This window comes from Cydia amplana, chromosome 13, assembly GCF_948474715.1.
Source record: "Cydia amplana chromosome 13, ilCydAmpl1.1, whole genome shotgun sequence".
NCBI classification, from domain to species: domain Eukaryota; kingdom Metazoa; phylum Arthropoda; class Insecta; order Lepidoptera; family Tortricidae; genus Cydia; species Cydia amplana.
Genome location: NC_086081.1, coordinates 5,203,751 through 5,219,838, shown reverse-complemented (window position 1 = coordinate 5,219,838; position 16,088 = coordinate 5,203,751). Strand labels below are relative to the sequence as shown.

The following is a 16,088-nucleotide window of genomic DNA, read 5'->3' as shown; positions in this document are numbered from 1 at the left end:
ACTGCACACTTAGTGTAAGGAGCTGCTCTCGCGGCAACACTACGCCGCCGCCGACATCAAGGACAAGCTACTCCAGCTGAACAACCAGCGCAACGCGCTGCTGCGCCGCTGGGAGGAGCGCTGGGAGAACCTGCAGCTCAGTGAGTACTGCACACTTAGTGTAAGGAGCTGCTCTCGCGGCAACACTACGCCGCCGCCGACATCAAGGACAAGCTGCTCCAGCTGAACAACCAGCGCAACGCGCTGCTGCGCCGCTGGGAAGAGCGCTGGGAGAACCTGCAGCTCAGTGAGTACTGCACACTTAGTGTAAGGAGCTGCTCTCGCGGCAACACTACGCCGCCGCCGACATCAAGGACAAGCTACTCCAGCTGAACAACCAGCGCAACGCGCTGCTGCGCCGCTGGGAAGAGCGCTGGGAGAACCTGCAGCTCAGTGAGTACTGCACACTTAGTGTAAGGAGCTGCTCTCGCGGCAACACTACGCCGCCGCCGACATCAAGGACAAGCTACTCCAGCTGAACAACCAGCGCAACGCGCTGCTGCGCCGCTGGGAAGAGCGCTGGGAGAACCTGCAGCTCAGTGAGTACTGCACACTTAGTGTAAGGAGCTGCTCTCGCGGCAACACTACGCCGCCGCCGACATCAAGGACAAGCTACTCCAGCTGAACAACCAGCGCAACGCGCTGCTGCGCCGCTGGGAGGAGCGCTGGGAGAACCTGCAGCTCAGTGAGTACTGCACACTTAGTGTAAAGCTTTGGATTCCTCCGAAAACGGTGCCGTCATATTACGGCCGCTATATAGCGTTGACTGACGTCACTAGAACGTTGTCTATGTAAACAAGATGGCGCGGTTTCCTAGACGGCGTTACGTTACGTTGATTGTCAACGTAAAGCTTTGGATTCCTCCGAAGACGGTGCCGTCATATGACGGCCGTCATATAGCGGCAGCAAAAGACGGCCGTCTTTACGGTGACGACATGTGGAAAGTACCACGGCGTCATAGCACACCGTCAGCCACCAAGGTCAAAGCGGCAAATTTGAAAAATGTAGGCGCGAAGGGATATAGTCCCATAGAAAATTTGAATTTCGCGCCTTTTCCTACTGACAAGATTTGCTTGATCATCTATAATTTACTTGGAGGATGAAATATCATCAGAAGAGGAAAATAATCGTAGTACGGAATCATTTATTCAAATCTCGTGTCATTTATTCAAAATGGCGTCACCGCTATCTAATAAAACGTTCACGAAACTATCGACAAGGTCATGGCGGCCGTCATCCAAATGACGGCACCGCTTTATTACGTTACGTTGACAATCAACGCCGTCTAGGAAACCGCGCCATCTTATTTACATAGACAACGTTCTAGTGACGTCATTCACCGCTATATTACGGCCGTAATATGACGGCACCGTTTTCGGAGGAATCCAAAGCTTAAGGCCTGAGTGGACGCTCGAGTTGGGCGTGCAGCGGGGCGGGGCGTGCGGCGTGCATGTTAAACAAATGCAAGCGTATAGGAGCGGCCTTAGTGCACGCTGCTCAAATTACTTGTGAGCCCGACGCCACGCTGCACGCCCCGCCGAACGCTCCGCTTCGAGCGTGCACTCAGGCCTTAAGCTTTGGATTCCTCCGAAAACGGTGCCGTCATATAGCGGCAGCAAAAGACGGCCGTCTTTACGGTGACGACATGTGGAAAGTACCACGGCGTCATAACACACCGTCAGCCACCAAGGTCAAAGCGGCAAATTTGAAAAATGTAGGCGCGAAGGGATATAGTCCCATAGAAAATTTGAATTTCGCGCCTTTTTCTACTGACAAGATTTGCTTGATCATCTATAATTTACTTGGAGGATGAAATATCATCAGAAGAGGAAAATAATCGTAGTACGGAATCATTTATTCAAATCTCGTGTCATTTATTCAAAATGGCGTCACCGCTATCTAATAAAACGTTCACGAAACTATCGACAAGGTCATGGCGGCCGTCCTCCAAATGACGGCACCGCTTTATTACGTTCTGTTGACAATCAACGCCGTCTAGGAAACCGCGCCATCTTATTTACATAGACAACGTTCTAGTGACGTCATTCACCGCTATATTACGGCCGTAATATGACGGCACCGTTTTCGGAGGAATCCAAAGCTTAAGGCCTGAGTGGACGCTCGAGTTGGGCGTGCAGCGGGGCGGGGCGTGCGGCGTGCATGTTAAACAAATGCAAACGTATAGGAGCGGCCTTAGTGCACGCTGCTCACATCACGCGTGAACCCGACGCCACGCTGCACGCCCCGCCGAACGCTCCGCTTCGAGCGTGCACTCAGGCCTTACACTTAAGCTTTGGATTCCTCCGAAAGCGGTGCCGTCATATAGCGGCCGCAAAAAGACGGCCGTCTTTACGGTGACGACATGTGGAAAGTACCACGGCGTCACAACACACCGTCAGCCACCAAGGTCAAACGAAACGTATCCAGGAGAGAAAATGGACGACCTTGATTTAGCTTTAATAATTTACTTGGAGGATGAAATATCATCAGAAGAGGAAAATAATCGTAGTACGGAAGATTTATTCAAATCTCGTGGTATAGAATGTGCATTTGAGATTTTAGTACAAAATGGCTTCACCGCTATCTCATAAAATGTTCACGAAACTATCGACGCCGTCATGACGGCCGTCATGCAAATGGCGGCACCGCTTTTTGACGTTACGGTGTCAATCACCGCCGTCTAGGAAACCGCGCCATTTGGTTTACATAGACACCGTTCTAGTGACGTCATTCACCGCTATATAGCGGCCGTCATATGACGGCACCGTTTTCGGAGGAATCCAAAGCTTTAGGGCTCATTTAGACGGGGCGAGAACTCGCATGCGGGTTTGATTACATTGCGTCGTTTGATCGGTCGGCTGAATTGATGTAACCTCAATGGTCTGCAACGTATCTAAAATCGTATACGAGTTCACGCGCCTTCTAAATGAGCCCTTACTGGCTACGTCACACTTTTCGCTATGGTATTGATATCCGGAGCGTATTAGCATGAGTTGGGTTGTTGCGAGCGATTTCATTCTTGAAGTTGCGTTTGACATATGGATAATATTGTAATTTAAATAGCAAGTCTTTCGTTTATTTCCTTTTCAAACTTTAAGGTTTGTATAGTTTGTAGCTTTCTAATAGACCCCGAAGGCTAATCCTATTGTCTATTGTTCAGTAAAACCGCACGTGCTACTTACCTGCAAAAAAGGGTCCTAATTATTCTATTTGGCACCTGAGCGCGGGCTAGTCCAACGCTCAAAAAACCAGTGTAGGTGCGCTCTCCGATAACGCGCCTTTGTTACGCATCTCGATGACACATTTTAGACTGGTTCTGTAGCGTTCGACTCGCCGGCACTCAGTAACCGAAGTACCGATTTTTTATGCAGGTGGTTGTGGCACGTGGCACGAGCGGTTTTTCTTAACAATAGACAATAGGATTAGCCTTCGGGGTCTATTAGAAAGCTACAAACTATAATTTGCAATTGGCAATGTATAAGAGGTAATTAGAATTTGAACGTCCTAATTTATACGTCCAAGTTGTTGTTATTCTTAATCATAGCTACACTTTGAACAAGGAAATATTCTAGTATTACTCATATCAAGTCACTTTAAATTGTTACCTATTTTCCCGTTACATTAATAAACATTGTATTACCGTATTCATGTTCTCCATTACTAGACGTACCTTTTAAATTAAATGTAGACAAAATGTACATACTTGTAAAAACACTATAACGTTAGGCTTAGCACGCACTGCGGTTTTTAAAAAGCGGTTCCGCTACCGCAAAAAATGTAACGTACGGCATTCTTTATAAGCGCACGCACGCAACTTGCTACATTTTGACCGCAACCGCAAGAAAAAAACCGCAGTGCGTGCTAAGCCTTACATAGTGCTATAAAGGTCACTAAGCAGCAATGTCCATTACGCTCGGTATGTATACTTACTTAACATGTTTTACGCAGTTCTGGAAGTGTACCAGTTCGCGCGCGACGCTGCCGTGGCCGAGGCGTGGCTCATCGCCCAGGAGCCGTACCTCATGTCCCAGGAGTTGGGACACACCATCGACGAGGTGGAGAGCCTCATCAAGAAACACGAGGCGTTTGAGAAGTCGGCCGCCGCTCAGGAGGACAGGTTCAGCGCGCTGCAGAGACTCACCACGGTATGGTTTACACTTTATTACGTTGCTCAAATGTATATTCATATTAATATTCATATTTATTTGCAGAAAAAGGGTTAGTTACAGGTCTTATAGTTAGGTTAGTAATGATCCACCTTGATCCGCTATCTCATGACAGCATGCAAATTATTCTTAAAACTACATTCTACAACATTCAAGTAGGTATTTACAAAGTACATTAATTAACTATATACACTTATACACAATACATTTACATTAATTTAAGAACAATGTCAAATTAAAATTATGCCAAATAATAAGAAAACAAAAAATTATAGGTGTTTTGTTGTGGTTATGCAACTGGGAATTTTTGTACAGTGAATTTAAATGACTTTTTGATGATGATGATGGTATCCTGTTATCCCTCATCAGGGACATAGGGCTCTCAGAAGGGATTTCTATTTTTCGCGGCATTAAAGACTTTTTATTAAGACTAATTTTAAAGATAACTAGTATAACTACTAAAATAGTTTTAGCGAACTTTCGAGTTCAGGTTGTTGCAAGCTAAGTAAAAACAAGTTTGCATAGCCTGTTTATAATTGTAGTTGTAAATGTAATGTATTTAATTTACCATGTTAGCTTCAAATCGTTTTTGTCTTAAAGCTTAACATGTTAATATCAATGGCTGATATGGTTGCGGGATTCGTAGTTTTGTTGTGCGTCATATACTATCACAAATCTTGTTATAAATATCACGGAAATTGTTACAAGTTGGTAATTTGTAAATATGTCTAAAAATATGCATGAGTAGGTAATGTTGTTTGTTTTTAAAATTTGCTTATTATTCACATATTGAGAAGTAATTTTCGAAACATTATTCTTATTTCATTTTATTTCTGACAGTTGACTTTTGTAGAAATAAATTTCGAAAAATTCTTCTCTGTTGATTTGCACTTGCACTGTTTTGTATTTACTTGCACTGTTACTCATTTATAACTTTCTTTTTCTTTTTAACTACCACTAGTTTGAACAGCTTGGAGCGACACTATGGCCTAGTGTTCAACCGTGGAAAAAATGTGATGAATCCTCCTTCTCACTCCAACCTCCCCCTCCTTTCGAAAACCACCCCCACTCCCCATTGAAAACTCCCTCCAACGAACCCCAAGTAGGAGTAATAGTCAGACAAATCATATTCAAAACCGGCAGATTCAAAATGGAGGAACAAGTCGAACCAAGAGCATTAACTTTGGACTGTTCCAAAAAGCTTGAACGAAACGATTCTTTTCTTTGGACGAAAGTCGGAGGTAACAGCTTATCGACGATTTCTGAAACCAGTAGTCCAACTGTCAGTCCTCTTAGGAGAAGTACTCTTTCGCCTGACATATATAGTTCAGTGTTTTTCGAGTATCCCACTGAAGATGAACCTCATACTTCTAGTATCACTTTCTCTTGTATAGATTTCATATTATGGGAGAGACTATCATCCTTATGGGTATATCCTAACGTTTCGCTAATAAGGCATTCCAGCGAGTCCCGATCCAGATCCGGTAGCGTAAAGAGTTTCTTCCGTAGATTGTCAAGGAAAAGTAAACCTTCTGACTCAGACAGTATAAGCGATGTTGCCGTGCTCTCCTTACCGGGGCTCACCAGCAGTGATAAGGCTGTAAACGAGCTAGGGAAAGACGTAAAATCCATACCTTTGACCCACTCCTTACTTCTGTTGGTCCAAACTCGTAAACTCCTAGCTCCCGAAGCTGAATGGTACTATAACTACTTGGATAGTGTAAGTGGTGACTGGTATATCGCATGACGCTATGTGTGTGCTTTGTATTAAATGCATGGCCACTGACGCTTACGCTTTTAAACCGAGCATGATGATTAATGTATTTATTTACGTATTTAAAATCTATAGACATTAGACAGACACTGAAATATCACTTGATCATGTCTAAAATGCATTTTAGGCTTCCAGAGACTTATTCCTACCCGATTTACATTTTGATGATTTCTTTATTATTTAGGCTCCGGTAAATATTAGGGATTTTATCGCATTTTATGTCGCGCTGTGACTAAACCGCAGTTTATTCTAATACCATAGCCAAATCTATTGCTATTTTACTTTCAAACAAAGTTTCAAAATAAAGTTCTTAGATAGAGAGGCGACGAAGAACGCCTTATTATATTTTTTTTCCGCCATTAGGTAAATTACTTCATTTTTTGTATGTAAAAGTAACTGATATTGTGATTGTGTTCGTTTAGTATCACAAATCGTCGCTATACTTACTCAACCTCATATCTGCAACAATCATTTGATGGAAATGTCGCTTTTCTTTCATTCGGAATACGGGTGTTTTTGTCATCAAATGAGTGTTGCAGATACGAGGTTGAGTAAGTATAGCGGCGAAATATTATGCAACATTTCACGTTTTACTTCAATCTTGACCTAGCCTCTTTTTTGGGGAGGTATTGATATCAAGTTTATTTTTAAAGATAATGTTAGGTAAAAGTTATGGGACATATGTTTATAAGGGTGTAGTATGGTGATTGAAGTGATTTACCTACACAATTTTACTGCGTACATTCCGTAGCCCATAGCCCCGAGATACACAAGCTTGTAAGTTTTGCTTACATAAGTAGGGACAAAGCTATGTGTTAGAATGAGAAAACGATATTCATCTCTCATTCTGTAGTATAGCTGTATCCCTACTTAAGTAAAACCACAAAATAGATAGAGTACAGAAATCAATCTACATACAAAGTGCGCTCGAGCAACGCACACATAGACACTGCTCACGGACACGATATCTCGGACCGGTTGGGACCAGTGCGAGCGCGAGTGCCATCCGCTTGAGACACGCGTCTGTGAGCTTTTTTGTGCAATAATGGAGAAACAAAAAAAAAGTTATTATAACTGTTCAGTGGACGGTTGTTTAAATTCAACATTAAACGGTGAATTGTCGTTTTTTAAGCTACCAGTGGTTTCAGAGAGGTAAGTAGGTATCTGCTTGTATTTCGATGGTTCGTTTTAACGTTAAACAGAACAGTTAGGTAGGTAGATATGCACCCCGCCCCGGCCACTACTAGATACGAGTGCCACTATCACGATAGTTTTTTGTGCATAAATCATAGTTGACAACCCTAGAGCGACCGCCGAGCGTAGGTATGAAGTGAAGTACATACATGTGATTGACTTCTGTACTGTATCTATTTTGTGGTAAAACTTACAAAACTTATAAAACAGCATATACTCACCCCTGCCATCTCCGCAGTTCGAGGTGAAAGAGATGAAGCGTCGCCAGGAGCTCGCCGAGGCCGCTGAGCGCGAGCGGCGCGAGCGCGAGCAGGCCGAGGCCGCGGCCGCCGCCGCGCGGGACGCCGTCGACCGCGCCGCGGAGCCCGAGCCGCCGCAAGGTAACACAGCCCGTGTGTGCCGGATGAGACCTGTTGGGCTAAGACACAGACAATCCAACCTCTAGACATAGCATAGTCGCGCTACCCCCTCTGCCACACATACGGTAGCATTAAGCTTTGGATTCCTCCGAAAACGGTGCCGTCATATTACGGCCGCTATATAGCGTTGACTGACGTCACTAGAACGTTGTCTATGTAAACAAGATGGCGCGGTTTCCTAGACGGCGTTACGTTACGTTGATTGTCAACGTAACGTAAGATGACGGCCGTCATGACCTTGTCGATAGTTTCGTGAACGTTTTATTAGATAGCGGTGACGCCATTTTGAATAAATGACACGAGATTTGAATAAATGATTCCGTACTACGATTATTTTCCTCTTCTGATGATATTTCATCCTCCAAGTAAATTATAGATGATCAAGCAAATCTTGTCAGTAGGAAAAGGCGCGAAATTCAAATTTTCTATGGGACGTTATCCCATCGCGCCTACATTTTTCAAATTTGCCGCTTTGACCTTGGTGGATGACGGTGTCTTATGACGCCGTGGTACTTTCCACATGTCGCCACCGTAAAGACGGCCGTCTTTTGCTGCCGCTATATGACGGCCGTCATATGACGGCACCGTTTTCGGAAGAATCCAAAGCTTTACTCCATCTTCGAGTCAATCCCGTGCCGTGATTGGTCCGTGTCTTTGAACGGTCCAATCGCGGCACGGGATTCGCTCACCTCGTCCCCCCGCACCCCCGTATTTTTGGTAGCATCGGTGTCATGAAAGAATTGGCCTAAGCTCAGTCTAGAGGTTGGATTGTCAGTGGGCTAAGATGGCCGGCTCTTTATCATTTGTCACCATGACCACAGTACAAGAACAGTAGTGAATCTTCATAGAAATGTGCCGCTGCCGGCTTGAATGTGTACGCAAGCGCTGCCACGCACACATTCGCATAATATACGGGGGAATACGGTGGCGGCAGTGTGGGCCGTACCGCGACTGTGATCGCGCGCATTCGAGTACGCTCGCATTTGCCTGCTCTTACCGGCCTTAATTTATACCTCGTTTATGAATTGATAGAACATTTCATTATATTATATAAATAGAAACCTAGTGCTACTCATAATACGCAAATAATATTTAACTAAAAATAAAAGTGACAACCCTAAGCGCCAACGCAAGAGTAGGTAAATAACTTGCCGAGCGGCCTTAGATTCACTACTGTTCTTAGTGTACTGTGCCATGAGGCCATGACTGTCACGTTCTAACAAATATGTGAGTGTGAAAGTGACGCATAGCATGACAGGTGATAAAAATGCGACCATGATAGCTGGTCTGTTGGCTGTTCTGTTCCCGAAAGTTAGGGGCACGGTTAAGAAGTCGCAGTGGCGTGGGGTGAATTTATCTGTAGGTATTTATCTGTATTTAACTGTAGAATGTATCTGTTAATATTATGGATGCACTAGACTTATATAGATCGGGATATGAACCGTGATTAAGGTAATCACGGTTCATATCCCGGTTTATACAAGGTGTTACATCAGCCACTGAAAGTGGGTAGGGTACACGTTGTACAGGTCATACTGAGCAACTTTTACTATGGGACCAACCCCGAAATCGCGAAAAAAAATTACACTCCCATACAAGATATCAACATCAGCTAGCCAAAATGTATGGGAGAGTTAATTTTTTTTCGCGATAACGGGGTTGGTCCCATAGTAAAAGATGCTCAGTATGATCTGCACAACTTGTACCAATCCCACTTTCAGTGGCTGGTGTAACACCTTGTATAAGTCTAGTGAAACTAACCGTGAACTTCAAAACTATTATGGATGCACCATGTGAAAGCTTGTATGGGAGATGAATATTTCATTTTAGAAGCGAAATTAAAGTTCCTTTTTGTGGCCATGTTCTTAACTATCCGGAACAGAATATACAATGAAGTTAAACTAAAATTTGCGCTTACGCAAATGCAATGCTTTCGAGTGTCATTGTCGCAATATCAGTTAACAAGTTATCCAGCCAGGAAAAATGCATAAGTTACTATCGATTCTAAACGCCTCAAATAGTCTTTATTTCAAGCTATGCCGTGTTAATATAGCTCTAGTTTTTACTGCGACCAATGACACTTATTAACTCGATAGGAAAACTCGGATCATGTCCACTTAATTATCATCTCATAAACACAGTCGACGTGATACAAGTTTAACCGAAACATATATTTAAGCAATCAACAGATTTTATAAGAAAATGATTTATTTAAGTCGAACAATGAATCTTTGAAAAGTTAACAACACTTCAAACCACAGATTGCAATGTAAGCACGCATGTGTAATGTCTATTAGCACTTAAACGAAGAATAATACGAGAAACTTCCACAATAGTTGAAATATCTGTAGTAAACGTACACAGATAATAAAAGAATAAATCGTGGCACGGAATTGACAGCTGACGTTGCCATACGCTTTGTGGTTAAGTATCAAACGTTACCGCAAATTAAGTACATATAAGGCGCTTTATGTACTACCAACGTTTTCGTAGCGCTACGCTCGTAGCCAATCCCAGCGTTGTCCCGCTTTGTAGAGGAGAGCGACAACAAACAAAGCGCCCGCCGAGCGGGATCCCGCTACTTAATGTGTTAATGACATCTTATTCAGATGTGAAATCTGTTCCACTATTCTTCGGCTGTGTACATTTACTAACAGTTATTTTGTCTATTTTTCCACTAACTTTCACCGATAACAGGTGAATGCAGCTTGCATATTGCAGTAACACTAAACTCAGTTTATACTTCAAACAATGCGAATATCGACTTTAAACGATAAGAGATTAAGCACATTTTGCACTACGATAGGCCATGAGAGGCTTACGGCATCGCTTGCCGCTTTTCGTGTAAATTTATTGATTTGGGTGCTCGGGCGGCGAACGAATTTCTCACGAAAAAACGCTTATTTCAATTGGCATTATAGCTTAAGAAATTTTCGCTGATATCAGAATACATGTGGTGTGGAGTGTGTGGTGGTGTATGTGTGTGGTGATTCAGAACTCACACTCATGATCTAAAGATTTTAAAGACCTAAAAACGTGACAGCGAAATAATCACGGGAAATAATAATACTGGGATCACATGGTCGTACAAATTTCAACATGACTGATGAATAATAAGTTATTTTCTTTTGTTTTGTCAATGTTTCACTGAATCTTGGTGATTACAAATCCTTTTGTGGTTGTCAACTCTGGTACCTAAGTAACAAATATCTAATAAATAATGTTCACAGTTTAAGGTTTGAATCTTTGAACGTTAAGCGATTGAATCTTTGAACCATCACGAAAAAACAAATGACGGTTCACTCCACGTATTCTTATATCTATGATAATTTCTAAACAAGTCTATCTAAAGACTACTACGATTCTAAGGGCTGATTTAGACGGCGCGCGAACTCGCATACGTTTTTAGTTACATTGCGGACTGTTGGTTACGTCCAATTCAACCGACCGATCAAAACCCGCAATGTAATGAAATGCATGCGAGATCTCGCATCGTCTAAATGGGCCCTAATTCCCACTCGTTCGCCGCGCTCGCCCCACGTGAGTTGCGGGCCGATACTTACCGATGTGTTGTCCACACATGCACACGCGTAGTCGTAAGGAGAACGTCCACTAAAGCGGCCGAGAAGGCCCAAGAGCGACCGCACTCCCAGCCAGGTAAACCGAGCGCTTATAAACCTACCAATGTAAAAAGATACCCTATTATACGCATGAGCTTCGGTAGTTAAGGGTGTCTACGATTTTTAGACGGTTAACACCGCGCTCGAGCTCAATATTTGGGACACGTTTTTGTAATATAACCGTAGCTTTATTAGGCTTTATGTGTTACGTAAAGACGTTTAGGATTGTTTAGGTTTTTTTCGTAGTTGGGGCTAAATAGCACTTTTCTCTATTAATGCACGACTTTTAACACATCACCATCTGTTTAGTTCAAGGTGATGGTATCACAATTTATTTTCACACGTCATTTGTCGACTATACACTGTGTAATCATGATCATATACAGTCGCCATCGGATATATCGGAGCGAATTGGGCGCTCATAAATATCTGGACACGACTCTTGTCAACAAGGCATTTTGTGGGTGTTGGGATATTTTTGAACAGCCTGCATAGATATTTCTGACGGCGGTTGTGTCATCGGTATTTACTTAATCATTGATATGTATTTAAAATATCTACCAGCTAATAGTATTAGTAAAACAAATCATCAATGTCGTAAATACCGATTATTCGCAAATTTCTTAGTCATATTCATTTTACATAAACTTTATTTTATTTAAACTAGCCATGTTTCCTTATTATTTTATGTACTGTGTCACGTCTAATCACGGTGAAGGTTTGATACTCTATCCTTGTCACTTCTAGCTATTTATTAGTAAAGTGTGTCGTGCCGTCTCTATCTGATGCTGTCAATAAGGTAGGTGTACATGTGTCACACATATCGCTATCTCTTGCTTCTATATGCACTAAACACAATATAAGTATTGAGTGTATTTTGTGTTTTTAAATGCTTTGCTTTTTATATAGAATGCTTTGTTTTATAGCTTTATTCTATGTGCTTTAGCCTTTATTTTATATCTTTAGGTAAAATCATATTAACTGATCATCAGTTAACCGATAGTTAAAGTTAAAATAAAATATAACAAATGGGTATAACAATAGGTGAAATGGCAATTGATAATTTTATAATTAGGTAGGTAGATGTATAATTTTACCTTGTAGTTCCTATAAATACTGTGATCCTATTCTTAAGTAGACAGACATATCGTACCTAGAACTATACATGCATTGTGCATGCTATTGCATGGTATTACCGTTGTATTAATGTGTGTTGAAACTGTTGAATGTGTAAACGTATTAAATATAAATGTATATAATTAATTATAATAATAAATAAATTTGCTGCTACTAGAAAAACTTGAGAACCCTTCGAGTGTTGTCATGTCGTGGCAATATTATTTTAAGTAAGAAATTGATTCTATTATGTTGAAATTGAAAGAAAATTACAATGTTGTAACTAGTAGATTCACAAGTGATTTCAATACGCATACACGTTCGTTTGACAAGTACTGTAGAACCACAAGATATGTTACATCGACTAAAATATATCTAGGTAAAAAACAAAACATAGCACCGAACTGACCATTTGTGAACCTTATTGGAACGAAGTAAGGTTTACTAATTGTCATTTGTGTATCGTAATTTTTTTGCGTACAATTTTTTGTAGATAGATAAGAAAGTTAGCCAATAAACTTTATCTCGATGCAATAAGTTTTACAACAGTAAGGGTCGGTTGCACCCTTGCACCAAAGTGTTTGCCATCGTTAAAGAGTTCGCTAAATTTTATTGCATGGAAAGTTTCATAGTAAACCGCCGCGGATCACGTGACGTTGATCAGTCTGTGGAGTGCGGCTGATGCAACTGGCACTTAGCAATGATTTATAACTCAAGATAGGTTATAGGCGTTCCAAAATTGAAGCGCTTACCTTGTGACAAATTGGACAAGTTGCCTTTAGTCGCGGCTGGACAAGCGAGAAATGTGCACGTGCTAACGAGCTCCCGCACACCGAAAGAGAAAGAGACGACCTTATGTTTAACAACGAGTGTGACAAAGGTGGATGGAATGAGAAAATTAATCAAAAATAACAGATTTTTTCGTAGGCACAGAAATAAATATGGAAGTATTTTTTGTGTTCCTCAAGTATGAGTATAACCTATCTATAGTTATATAATATCATTGGCACTTAGTCGATGTAACTTATCGTGGTCATTATGCATGGTAGTGTAGTGTAGCCTTAACCCGCACGTAGTGTCGCATGCAGAGCGGGCCGCCACGCCGCCGGCCTCGCCGTCGGCCTCGCCCGCAGGCCTCGCGCCGTCGCCCGCGGCCTCCGCACAGACCCCGCAGAAACAGACCCCCGCTAAACCCGCACGGTCCTCCAGTGAGTATGATACACGTAGAGGGTGAACGGAGTCGTGGTTCAAATTTAGCCAGTACACGTTAAAAGTTTTCCGGTATTGTAGTTCAATTAGGTATATTTAACCATAGAGAAATATAATAAGACAAGAGTGCTCATTCCATACATCAGTTAGACTATTAATTTCAGTGTCTACATCTAGCATCGAGTAGCGGAACTATCAGTACTGCTACTTGACAATAGATGTAGCACCGACCGGAAAGTCTTATCTCAACAGCATAAGACTTTCCGGTTGGTGCTACGACTATTGTCAAGTAGCAGTACTGATAGTTCCGCTACTCGATGCTAGATGCTAATAGTCTTTTTGGTACTAAAACTGATGTATGTATATTTTAGGTATAAGGAAATTGTATACCGTAAACCGGTTGATTGTGACACTCACCAATCTAATAATATTGTAATGTCTGTAAACTGACATGCACAATCTGACAATAAATGATTACTTACTTACTTATGGAGTGAGCACTCTATGTATTTTTTTCTCTATGATTTAACGGTGCTTGTCATTGTCAAATGACATACGAAATGAAAATTACATTACCTTTGTCAAAAAGTTCAAATGTTTTTGATTTGCGAGAATCATGGTCAGGTACCATGTGATGGACTTAAAATAACATGGCTCAGCACAGTTCACCATTTTAGTGGCATGCAAATTAAAATAATATACAATGTGAAATAAATAAATTAATTGAAATAAATTAATAATTAATACAATTACAGCTAAAATAAATAAAACAAATAAATATATAAATATTTATTTGTTTTATTTATTGTAGCTGTAATTTCATTTAAGATCTACATTTATGTTTTACAAAGGTCTAGTTGTGTATTTAAAACGAACATTGTTTAAGCAGATCCTTGAATAACTAATGAAAAATATGAAACTAATTTTAATTTTGATGTAATAGATGGCGCATGCCTCTGAAAAACTGTTTTATAATGCTCTATATTATTATATAGAATAATGAAGATAAGCATAATTAACATAGGTATCATAATCATATATTTTTTTATTCAAAATAAAACATACTACTAAGTACTATTTAATGTCGAACAAGTATAAATTTGAACCACGATTTTCTTTGAAACCTATTAGTGCCCTGTAGTTAACGGAATGGTAAAGTACCTCCATGTCGTCATTTGTCTGTTCGTCGCATGACCCTAACAAATGTTATATATAACATCAACCAAAAAGTTTTTTGATTACAAAACCGAGCATGACATTGCTTTTGTTTTTGCTGCAAAGCGTTCGTTTTGTGTTGCTTTGAATTATTTTGTTTTCTGTTTTTTTTCTCCACCAACCCCGACCCTGCTTCCACATATCCATTTGTCAATAAAAACATTGACACATCGCCTTTACGTCAAACACCCCGCTTCATTCATAAATCCCCCGCCCCGCCCCTTCCTGTCCTCGACCAATCAGCGGCGGGATCGAGCTCCAGCCCGGCCACGCCCTCGAGCTCCGGTAAGGTCAAGTCGCGCTCGCGCAGCAAGTCTCCGTTCCGAAGCTTCCGGTGGAAGACCGCCAAGAAACTGCTCGCTGGGACCCACCATAGTGACGACGAAGGTACGAGCGGTAGTGGCACAGACAAGACATCCTCTAGACTGAGCCATAGAGAAAAAAATACATAGAGTGCTCACTCCATACATCAGTTCAGACTATTAATTTCAGTGTCTACATCTAGCATCGAGTAGCGGAACTATCAGTACTGCTACTTGACAATAGATGTAGCACCGACCGGAAAGTCTTATCTCAACAGCATAAGACTTTCCGGTCGGTGCTACATCTATTGTCAAGTAGCAGTACTGATAGTTCCGCTACTCGATGCTAGATGCTAATAGTCTTTTTGGTACTAAAACTGATGTATGGAGTGAGCACTCTATGTATTTTTTTCTCTATGACTGAGCATAGTAACGCTACCCCCTCTGCCACTTATACGGTAGTTTTACTCCATCTTCGAGTCAATCCCGTGCCGTGATTGGTCCGTGTCTTTGAACGGACCAATCACGGCACGGGATTCGCTCACCTCGTCCCCCCGCACCCCTGTATTTTGGCAGCATCGGTTTCATGAAATAATTGCTCTAAACTCAGTCTAGAGGATTCCTAGTCTATGGGTAGTGGACAGAGGTGGACTTACAATTCCTGTGAATACATTCGATAACAGAACTAATGTAATAACAGTATTAAATATGGGCCCGATTCGGATTTTGAAATAGACATCTGTTAGATATCTTTTAGACATCGCCAAGATACGATAACGATATGTTTAGGATCTAACCTGTCAAATTTGACATTTGCGCGATTCTAGAGATACTCTTGAACGATTTCCACAAGATGTGGCTTAGAGATCGAATTCACATTTAATAGATATCTAACTCTATTTAACGTAAAAGTGACATTGGTTACTCGAATTGAGCTGCAAAAGAGAACTAGTTGAAATCTAAACTATAACGTATCTAGAATGGATCTAGTACGTGTCGTCTCTTGTGAATATCTTGAAGTTCGAATACGGCAG

At 41.5% G+C, this 16,088-nt stretch overlaps 1 protein-coding gene across 1 annotated transcript in view; it reads left to right on the top strand.

Moving 5' to 3' along the window:
- LOC134653444 (spectrin beta chain) overlaps positions 1 to 16,088 on the top strand; it is a 90,524-nt gene that overhangs the window by 70,958 nt on the left and 3,478 nt on the right. The window contains exons 32-37 of the mRNA XM_063508810.1: positions 3,988 to 4,184; positions 5,167 to 5,925; positions 7,412 to 7,553; positions 11,187 to 11,249; positions 13,405 to 13,536; positions 14,996 to 15,139. Of these exons, the coding sequence (XP_063364880.1) occupies positions 3,988 to 4,184; positions 5,167 to 5,925; positions 7,412 to 7,553; positions 11,187 to 11,249; positions 13,405 to 13,536; positions 14,996 to 15,139 (1,437 nt within the window). The remainder of the gene's footprint in view (positions 1 to 3,987; positions 4,185 to 5,166; positions 5,926 to 7,411; positions 7,554 to 11,186; positions 11,250 to 13,404; positions 13,537 to 14,995; positions 15,140 to 16,088) is intronic.